The 11,566-nt window shown below is 36.5% G+C and overlaps 1 protein-coding gene across 1 annotated transcript in view; it reads right to left on the reverse strand.

Moving 5' to 3' along the window:
• Nucleotides 1-9,868, reverse strand: part of LOC149823120 (protein BLISTER-like) — a 36,928-nt gene extending 27,060 nt beyond the window's left edge. The window contains exons 1-5 of the mRNA XM_089981434.1: nt 9,649-9,868; nt 8,594-9,233; nt 7,899-8,497; nt 7,097-7,216; nt 6,711-6,776 (exon numbers count right to left, since the gene is read on the reverse strand). Coding sequence (XP_089837560.1) covers nt 6,711-6,776; nt 7,097-7,216; nt 7,899-8,497; nt 8,594-9,233; nt 9,649-9,723 — 1,500 coding nt within the window. The 5' untranslated portion in view covers nt 9,724-9,868. The remainder of the gene's footprint in view (nt 1-6,710; nt 6,777-7,096; nt 7,217-7,898; nt 8,498-8,593; nt 9,234-9,648) is intronic.
• Nucleotides 9,869-11,566: the final 1,698 nt, after the last annotated feature.

The raw sequence follows: 11,566 nt of genomic DNA on the forward strand, positions 1-11,566 counted from the left end.
TACCCGTTGAATAAATGGGTCAGGTTCGTGTTTGCCACAGCCGACCCGTTTATTAAACGGGTCGGGTTTGGGTTGAGGTATGCTGACCCGCCAACCCGACCCGATTGCCACCCCTAAGTAAAACATACTAAGCAAACTCCACTATCATGCATAAGATGTGAAAACTCAAAAACAGCCGACAACAAAGGGGAGTTAACTTCATGCATTTAAGATAATCAACAAATATATATTTAACATGTAGTCATATTTAACACATAAATATGAACCTTTAAATATTATGATCAGGATCAAAAGAGAACAATTAAACAAGATAACTCACCAAGGAATTAAATCCACACAAGGAGAAAATACAATATTAATGAAAAGGGTTTTTCAAAAAAGTAGCCATTTTCATACAAATGCCCAACGCAAACAATGAGGAAATTTATAATCCCACATACAACAAGGTTTAATATCACAGATAAACATAATTACAATGAGGAAATTTATAAAATCCCACATACAACAAGGTTTAATATCACAGATAAACATAATTACAATGAGGAAATTCAAAATCCCAATGATAAAATATTCAAATACCATGTAATGAAATGGTGATATTCAAACATCACCACCAAATGGATACACAAGTGGACAATCAAAAAACTCACAACGGTACAAGATAACTAATATGAGACACATACATATCCAACATGCAATTAAAGCATATTTAATGCACATAATGTACATGCTAGAAAATATTTCAATGAATAAACATTTTCCATACAAAGGCAAATGAGTAGTAAAAGTTTTAGAAATTTTATGGAAAGAAATTTTAAAAAATCGCACATAACAAAAGGAATGATATTTGCAAATCTCAACACCAATTTGCTCACCACAAGCAATCACCTCTTTGACCTCCAACCCAAAAAGCCTCACAATTCAAGTGTATCAGCACATAAGACAAGAGATCAAACACAAATGTTAGAAATAACCATACTAGTGACCATGCACTGGCAATATTGGATCTGACAAAACAAACTAGCTACAACCACAAGAGGTGCACATACCTCACCTCACAAATTATTGTAAAACTGCAAACTATAACATCAGCTACAACGGGTGCACATAACTCACCACAACCATGGTTATAAAACTGATAAACAAAAATCTCTTATCCAACAAAAAATAATACCCAAATAAAAGATATGAATGGAGAAACCAACGAGGTAAAGAGAGTTTGTAATGAAATCAAACTAATGTCAAGATAAGGATATTAAATTTTACAAACTTCTGAAACATCATGGTTTCAAAAATAGATAGTCATCATAGATAAACATAATCATAAGCATTCATCATAATAACAATGGTCAAATATACAAATGAGTGATACAACACACTCGCAAAACCAGATATCAAACAATCGTCAGTTAGAGCCAAACTATAAGCCGCCAATCTAAACAGATAAAAACTGAGATGCACACAACTCACCCCAACAAATATCTCTGGTTCAACAAAGCAACATGGACCCGGAAGCCAATCAATTATCAATCAGACCCAAGACAAGTGTCTATTAAGATGTACATGTATATATATTATTTATAATAATATAATAGGTAAATATCCTCTAGGGGTATTTTCATTAATTTACTCATGTAATAGGGATTGTTCATTAGGAAACAGTTTTTTTTTTCCTTTTTTGCAATTTTCCCTTTTAAGCAAGGGCTCTATGGTCTTTTGACCATAGAGTCGTTGGAGGCTCTCCAACGGTCATAAATATGACTGTAGAGAAAGGATTTTAGATTTTGGTTTGTCCTATGATATGATCTTAGCAAAAACTTGGTTTAAGAAGAAGGAGTCTCACCTAGTAACATTTCAAAGTGGGGTTAATACGAGTCAGATAGATTTTTTCCTACTTAGAAAGAGAGATATGGGTTGTTGCATCGATTGTAAGGTTATACCGGGAGAAAATGTAGCTACACAACATAGAATCTTAATTTTAGATCTTAGAATTAGAAAATGCCGCAAAAAGGATAGACATAGGATAGATCCTAGAATTAAGTGGTGGGCACTGAAAGGAGCTAAACAAGGAATGTTTGTAGAGCAGGTAGTTAAGGAAGTTTATTGGTGTCTCGAGGAGGATTTAGAATCAATGTGGAATAAGATAGTGGGTGGCATGAGAAAGGTGGCTAAGGAGGTATTGGGTGAGTCTAAAGGTGGTGCACCGCTAGGTAAGGATACATCATGGTGGAACTAGGATGTCAAATTAGCTATTAAGGTTAAAAGAGAGTGTTATAGAAATCTAAGTAAAAGTCGTGATAATGAGAATTTCGAGAAGTATATGATAACAAAGAAGAAAGCTAAAAAAGTAGTTCGAAACGCGAGGGATAAGGTATATAAGGAGGTTTATGACAAGTTGGATACCAAAGAGGGCGAGAAGGATATTTATAGGCTTGCAAAGATGAGAGATAAGAAATCGAGGGATCTGGGTATGGTTAGATGTATCAAAGATGAAACGCAAAGGGTTTTAGACAAAGATGAGGATATTAAGGAGAGATGGAAAGATTATTTTGATAAGCTATTTAATGGAAGTCATGCTCAGGATCTTGGAGACTTCTCCATTTCTTTTGCATGAGATGAATCGTGACTTCATGCGCAAGATTCAAAAGAAAGAAATTGCAGAGACTTTGAAGAAAATGAAAGCAAGAAAGGCAGTTGGCCCAGATGGTATACCTATTGAGTGGAGGAAGAGTACTTTGGTGCCTCTATATAAGAATAAAGGTGATATACAAGATTGCACAAACTATCGTGGTATAAAACTCATGAGTCATACTATGAAACTTTGGGAGAGGGTGATTGGGTATAGGTTGAGGAAGGTTGTCATGATATCGGAGAATCAATTTGGTTTTATGCCTGGAAAATCAACTATGGAAGTTATACATCTCCTTATACAACTTATTGAGAGATACAGAGAGAGGAGCAAAGATTTGCATATGGTATTTATTGATTTGGAAAAGGCATACGATAGAGTACCTAGGGATGTTCTCTAGTGGACAATGATGAAGAAAGGCGTTTCTCTCAAGTACATTAGTATAATTAAAGATATGTGCGAAGGAGTAGTAACCAATGTCCGCACTTGTGGAGGGGTGACAACCAATTTTCCTATAACGGTTGGGTTACATCAAGGATAAAGGTTGGGTGGATGAAATGGAAAAGTGCAACTGGAGTGTTGTGCAATAGTAGAATGCCATTGCGGTTGAAGGAAAAGTTTTATAGGACGACAATTAGGTCTGCTTTACTATATGGTATAGAATGTTGGGCTGCCAAGAGACATCGTATTCAAAAAATGAGTGTAGCTGAGATGTGTATGCTTAGATGGATGTGTGGAAATACAATAAAAGATAAGATTCAAAACGAGGAGATACGTAAGAAGGTAGGTGTTGCATCCATTGAAAATAAGATGAGAGAGAATCATTTACGGTGGTTTGGACATATTCGGCGAAGGCCTAATGATGCTCCAGTTAGAAGGATGGAGAAATGAAAAATTATATTAGTTAAAAGAGGTCGGGGTAGGCCTAAGAAGACTTGGATGGAGATGATAGGAAAGGATATGAATCTTGTAAAGCCCTTAGTGGTATTGTTTTTGTATTTTCCACTATTTTATAAACTTGATAATTCAAACTGATAAGATGACTTGAGGTGCACACATAATTCACATCAACGGCTAACTCCAACCCAACAACAAGGCCAAAAAAGAAATGATGCATCATATAAATTTTTGTTATACACAAAACAAATACCATAAGAAGGTGATATAAGCACATGAAAACCAATTTCCAAAAAAGAGAGTTCATACGTAAGAATCGATTTGAAAAAACAAAGTTTTAATCAAACCCAATATAGATAGACAAATCATGTGCAAAACAAGATATCAATTAATATCTTCTGCAAGCAAAGGCAATCAAGATTATATCAATAACAATGGTGAATGGTCATGGACCAATATAAGCAAGTTATATAGAAGGATAACTCAATTTAGATCATAAGTCTACTATGGGACAATAATGGCATATAATATTAAGAAAAAAACACTTAGAAATTCTTAAAGAACCATACATAAATCCAAGAGCATACACAATTACCACCAATCATGAATACTCAAAGCAATAAGATAATCTAATAACTTATAGCCACATATGTTACACAAAAACTATGAAAATTAAAGTCAACCATTGAAACCACATAATCATAAAAATATGGGACATGAGCATGTTGATATGAGAGCATACAAAATATCCATGGCATTACCAAAGAATTTAAAATCATGATGACTCGTGGTATACATCATACAAGAATCTAAAGTTCTTAAGGAACACATTTTTGACATGAAATTCACATAATATACCTAAAAAACATGCTTTGACACATGCTTAAAGTCACCAATGATCATTACAATAATACATACAACAACAAAAAAATTGTATTTTGCAAAAAACATGAATAAGCATAGTATTTAAGAAACCACATACTCTTGCAAAATATAATTTCGATGATGATATTTTTCAAAAAATATACATATTCATAATCAAAACATATATTTCAAGTACACATGCTTAAGCAAAAACATATATCAAAAGACAATAATTTCCACAAATTCTAGTTTTAATTAATTTGAAAACATGTCCAATTTTAACATATTTAATAAATAGCCACATTATTTCAAACACATTTTTAAATATATACCATAAATATTTAAAGTAGATAATCCAAATAAAATACATACCAGAATACGAGAGTCTCGAGTCCAAGCCGTATATCAATTCAAATCTTTCTTTCAAAGCATATACGAATAAAATACCAAGACCAAGATGCCTTGCTCTGATACCATGTAATGAAGTGTGTGGGAGCCTCCAACGAGAATGATTCAATCACGAACACACGATCACCAAGAAAGAATATAATGCACAATGGCCCAACACAAGCACAAAAGTGCTAAATAGTCTCAAAAGACACAAGAACACACATACAAAAAATTGTTTATTGATGAATAGATTTTAGAAAAGCTTAAGAATACAAAGGCCTCTGAGCCTTATTTATATACAAATGAGAGGCCAAGGGGGCTCCCATTATAGACGTTGAGGAGCTCCCAATGGTCATATTTATGACCGTTGGGAGATGCCCCAACATCTATAACGGGTGCAATGACAACAATACCCATGTATCAAATGACCAAAATGCCCCTGGTGGGTAGACTAAATTACCAAAATACCCCTGTATGAAATGACCAAAATACAACTGGTAAGCAGATTAAATTACCAAAATATCCCTGTATGAAATGACAAAAAATCCCTTGGTGAGCAGACTAAATTACTTTAATATATATATATATATATATATATATATATATATATATATATATTAACACATCCATGTCATGCCACGCTATGTCCAACAGAAAAGCACTGAAAAAATCTAGACTAAGAACAAAATTATCATATAGTAGTCATAGTTCAACAGTATATATATCTACGCGCAACACACCCAATTGCAACTGAGATGTAAAAAGGCTCAGGCCAAACAGTGTCCAAGAATGTTGAACAAACGTGTTTTTTAAAATTCAAACCAATCTACCAATGGGTCTCTTTCAAAGCTTCTTTTTTTTAACATCCCTTCATTTTTATCATTATATGATGTGTTTCTTTTACACAAAATAGTAAATTGAGCACCTATTTTTGTGGCATCCGTAGGTGTCATGGAGGAATGTGCAATATTGCAGTTTCTGTGACATGATACATCTTTCTTTTCCCCCAGGGCCTTATCCCACCCTTGTTTTCCCAAAATATGACCTAAGAGCAACAGCAAAAACCAGTTCCACCAATAACAAACGCAGAAATTTGTGTCAGATGCTCCATATCCATAAAGCCAGAATTACTACAACAGAAGATACATTTTAAATAAACTATGTAACATAAACTAATAAAAAAAGTTCAAACAAAAAGTACGATGTTATTACAGCAAGGTCGGGTCTCATAAATCACACTATAAAACCATGAGGGGAAAAAATATAAATCAAGGTTTTCAAATATTATAGAGTTTTCAGGAGATGGGAAGGGAATATATGCTCATTTAAAGATAGCTTCAATGAGCCTTTTTCTTTTCCTTTATAAATTTAGGAGGTTAAATTTGCTACAATCGATTGTAAAATACAGTCCACTTAGCAAACCCTTTTTCTCGACTCAAAAAAACATGTTTTTTCATTGAAAAAACATGATCCAAGAGTCGATCCCCACTAAATCGACCATGCTGAACACATCTATGAGGTTAGATTGTAGGTACAATCGCTTGTAGAAAATATAAATCCTTTAATTTAAGGGCCAAAGATAAAAAAAAAAAGACACACTACAATCTCAGAGGAATCTCCAAACCCTTGTCTGAACCATATACCTTTTTTCCTTGGAAGATAAAAAAACAACAGTAATAAACACGAGGATCATGTAACATTCTTTGAGAAAAATCCAAGACTTTAATCATACAAAGATACAAAAGCATGGAATGAAAGGTAAAACATAGTGCAAAACACCCTCAGTACATAAAGTTATAAACAACCACATACATCAACTACAAGGATTCCATCAAACCCAACAAACAAAGAGAAGTGAATCTCATTTTTTAAAATTCAGACTGTTCCAAATATATTGGACTATTATTATCAATTGAAAAAATATACTAACCAGCTGAGCCCCGATTTCTTCCTGCAACTTCTCCAAATCAGCTTTTAATTGGTTGACAACTTTACCCTGAAAAATAACCAAGTGTATAAGCATACACAACAAAATTATACAGAAGACAAAGAATAGAAATTGAAAAGTTAAAAAACTCGATATTGTTTTAGGACATTCTATCCTAGGCATCCAAGCACTACTATTGAGATATTCAGGAATAAACAAGAATTACAGCAGCCTTGATATTTCAAGGATTTAATATAAAGGATACAAAAATCTAGAATGTGCATGAGAATCATTATAACAACAAGCTTCTACATGTAAAAATGCCAGTTACTTGCTTTGCCAATATGAATAGTGCACTTAACCCATGCATATAATAACTAAAAAATCACCTGCTGATTGAAGCTCTCTGTGAGGGATGAATTCTCTGCAGCTAAAGATTCTGCTAAGGTTCTGGATGCATCCAAAGCTCTCTGCAAAGAGAATTTTTCTTGGGTCAAATCCTCAATATGCTGCAAGGAGAAAGAAGACATGTAAGTAAAAGCAGCATCAAAAGGAATTAAAAAATTTGACTTGCTACAACATGCAGTACAATCATAAAAATCAAAAGATGTGATATATTAAACAAAACGAAGCAAAAACAATTGACTACGTTAGTATGGTGTTTCAGGACAGAATAAATATTGCAGGGAAGGTTGAAGATTGATTAGAAAAATAACTTCAAAACCATAGATAGTTTCAGGTCCACACTCCAACTTTAACTTAATAAGAAGGCTACCAACTCATGGAATTCAATAGTTAAGAAAAATGAAAACTCAAATAGACTTTTACTCCTGAATTACTACAAGATCGACCCCACTATGCTAGGATATGCTGGGTTACAGTTCAAGTGTTGCTAAACTATGTGATAACAACAATGATCTAGTCTGCTATCATTTTCCCAGGTTGGATTTTCAACTGAAAAAAGAAAATGAGAAGAAATATTGCAGCCTTCAAGTTAAAGCTGCATATGCTTAACATCATACTCTGTCAAAAGCTTGCATCCAATGTTAGAGAAAACTAATAGAAACAGAAGAAATAATTTCAATGAAATTCACAAAAAGAACAGGAAGTGCAGGTTGCAGTGGGATGGATATCAGGAGTGGAAAATAGATTGTCCCGATATATTCAGAAAGTAATTAAGAAGATATGTACCTGCTCTAAAGCTGTAAAGTCCCCGTTCATCCCAGATGAAGATTCAAGCTTTCTTTCCATGCTTCCATGCCTCGATGATTCTTTACCATCACTTACAGCATTCGAGAAATTATTCCTTACATGAATATCCCTTGAATTTTGAGGATGTGGGTCTCCTTGGCTCATAAAAGATTCCACTGTTGCAGGGTATGGTGAAGATGACTGGATTACTGCAGCATCATTATTTGAGCTTTTGAAAGGCCCTAAAGACTCTCTTTTTTCCAACTCAAAAGGTGAAGTGTGGGAAGTTGAAGGTGCTTTTCGCACAGGAATAGAGTCAAGAAAAGATGGACGAGATCTAAGGTTAATAGATTCAGATATAGTTGTATCTGAAGGTGTACGGCCAAATTTACTCTCAAAATTGAAACTTGAAGTCGTAGAAGGAAGCATGTAATTCTGCCCCAATGCATGATCCACATTAAAACCATCATGAATGGAGCCTCGAAGTCCTGTAACCCTCGTGTCAGTAGAGTTGGTAGTGGAAATTCCACCAACATCATACATACGTCGTTCAGTTCCAACAGATGATGATGCCAAGCTGGCACTTGAGTAAAGATCACCTGAATCACATAAAAGCATAAGTTCAAAAAAACAGGGAAGCCTAAATCGTTTCAAGAAAATTCAACAAAACAAATAACAAGCGTAAAGCTTCGTACCATATGACGTTGATGCAGCATGGCCCATAGCACTGCCGAAAGCATCCCTCGTTTCATGTGAAAAAATGATTGATGATGCTTTGACCAAGTACCCTCCACCTAATCTCCCGCTATCTTCCAATGAATTGGCAATGTGTCCACCATCGTTTTCTTCCAAACGGGTATTGCCCACATATTTCAATTTAGCTCGGCCAGTTCTTCCAGATTCAGTAACAACAGACCGTCCTGTTGCTATCCCAGAAATAACACCTCCTCCATTCCCATCATTAGTCTTGAATTCATGCTTCTCGGCCTTTGGGATGTCATTGTCACCATTACTTGCCCCGTAAAAATCAGAAACAATAAGCACTTTCGACTCCTGAGGCTGTTCACGCTCTTCCGCTTGAACGCTCTCAGGCAACAGGAGTACATCATGTTTGCCGTTAGGAAGAAATCCTTTGGTATTCTCTGTGGAAGGAATGGCATGATTGCCGTTGCTCAAGGCTTCATCGGTTGCATGGTCGGCACCAAGTACCTTAGATGGCTGGCTTTCTAGAGGCAATTGATCATGTATGGTGTTGGCAACATCAGCCAGCGGCAACTGACCACCAGGAGGCACCTTCTTAGCCCGCCCTTCCTTTTTCTTGCGGAATTCCTCTAGCTGGGAATACAAAACTAACTCGGCGTCAGGGGGAAGGCATTCGACCGAACACCGCATGCATGAAACACGAACAAGAGTTCCCAATTTTTTTTTCCTATCCGTCTATTTTCAAAACAACGATATCGAAGAAAAAAGCACGAACAGAATACAAGCACATCCGATAATTCAAGGCAGAATTAATCAAAACGAGACAACAATTGAATCGGTTCGAATCACTATCGCCATCGAGCATCGATTTGGGAAGCATGAAAAAAGGATAACACGAATCAACAAATCAAAGTGAGATCAAACATCACATATCGAATCGAACGGTTGCATCTAACCGCCCAAGATTTGAAAAAAAACAATAGGCGTAAAACGATTCGAAATCCAAGACACAATGAGAATGGATAATACAAAGGAATCGAGGACGTACCCTCCGTTTCCCAGCTTCAAGATGGCCCTGCTTGCGAGCAGAAGAAGACGACGAGGCAACCTGGGCCGACGCCATCCGCAAACCCTAATCCCCGCAGAAAACGATTCAAGACCACTCTATATCCGCAACTCCCGCCTCGATCTCTGACGGGACAAGGCAAGGCCTCCCATTTAAGGAGCCGCGATCCCCTTTGGGTTCCCAGATCAAAGAAGACAGGAGGGGGTGCCGGAAAAGTAAATCACAACACGAAAATCTCAACTATACGCAACGAAGAGTCCTCCCTTCTGCCTTACAGGGTTTGGATTCCGGCGAACGGCCTGATGATGAAGAACCATAGAAGGGACTCCGATCAGAAACCATGTTCAGGTTCCCTTATGCGAAGAGGCTCTCTGGAAGGGGGGGGGGGGGGAGAGAGAGAGAGAGAGAGAAAAAAAATAATATAATTAGGTTTTATTTACCCAAAATTACGATGGTGGTAAGGTAATATCTTTTTTAACGCGAGGGAAAATAAAAACGGATTGGTTCTTTTATTTTACGCACTATAATAAAAAGATATTTAACCGCTCACTCAACTTGTAAACGTGCATTTCACAAACAAGCCACGCTTGAAAAAAAACAAAAGAAAACTTAATTGCTTTACCTAAAGACGTTCTTATCCCAGTTTTACGGTAATGGCTCAACAACCGTAGGTATAGCAAGATGAGCCAGCGCGGCTTCATACCGGGTGCGATCTCTTCAAGCTATAAATTAAAAACATAATATGGGATTACATTAAAACAAAAATTAAAAAATATTGGGCCCTTGTCAATAGATAAGAGAGGCGCATTTGACACGGAGCAAAGGGGGGTTAGACATTTCATTTGGGATAACACCAAGTGACCCGGTTTTGACACAAAGCATTAATGAAAATATTAGCGAGGAGATAGTAGGGAGGGGTTACGTTTACACGAAGGGTTCACATTGGATAAGGCATGTGAAAGGGTTTACATACATGAATGCTATGAAAGGAATCTCTCACTTTCCTCCTACTATAAATTGAAGCATGGTTGTTTGATGAGTACAATCAAGATGGCTTTTTTCTCTCATTTAGGTCCTCGTTCTGTCGACTTGATTGCTTGGGGTTATTGTGGGCATTGATAGGCTGAGGAGAACATCGAACACCCGTGTCAATGCTTATTTCATTCATGATGGCTACCAGTATGTATTTTTATTTTTTACATTCCAGTTATGTCTTAGAACGCCAACATTCGGTTATGGGCCCACACCATGCATCTATTGTGCATATTCGGAGTGTGGGTCTATCGACATCCATGTAATGCTTGCCAAAAAAATATTCGGAGCTACTCTCCCTCACTGAACTCTCATTTGGTTTTTGATATATCGGACGATGATGGATAAAGCATTAACAAGCAACCCACCTCCTGCCATAGTTGTTTCAGTCAGCCATTTGACTGGTTCTCCATCGATGACTGCTAAGGCGGTCATTATTGTTCATTTTTAAATTTTGGCCATATCCAACGAAGGATCGACGATCTACAAGTGGATTTGATTCCATTAACGTGTGAGGATCTTGTTTGAGTGATTTGAGCATCATCGGAGTTGTGTGGAGGGATTTCAGCATGTTTTTCGATGGCTTTGCAGAATTTTGGTAGAAATATGTGCATGCATAGTCTGGCACCTTAATTTGCATTTTTCAATGAACTAGTGCAAATATTGGCAACATCGTCAAAACAAAAGTTATTCGCAATTAAATTTTGAGCAACTTTCGTTCAAACCTCATTGGCATTTGAGATCTCCAACAGGTTGTATTTCAGGAAGAGCATTACTAGACCCAAACCCATTGGGGTTATGGTGGACCGGGTCTCTGTCCAACCTTATTGGACCTGATCCATGACCAAAACCCGTTGGAGGTTCTTGG

The sequence above is a fragment of the Nuphar pumila genome, chromosome 11, assembly GCF_984573655.1.
Source record: "Nuphar pumila chromosome 11, dmNupPumi1.hap1.1, whole genome shotgun sequence".
NCBI lineage: Eukaryota > Viridiplantae > Streptophyta > Magnoliopsida > Nymphaeales > Nymphaeaceae > Nuphar > Nuphar pumila.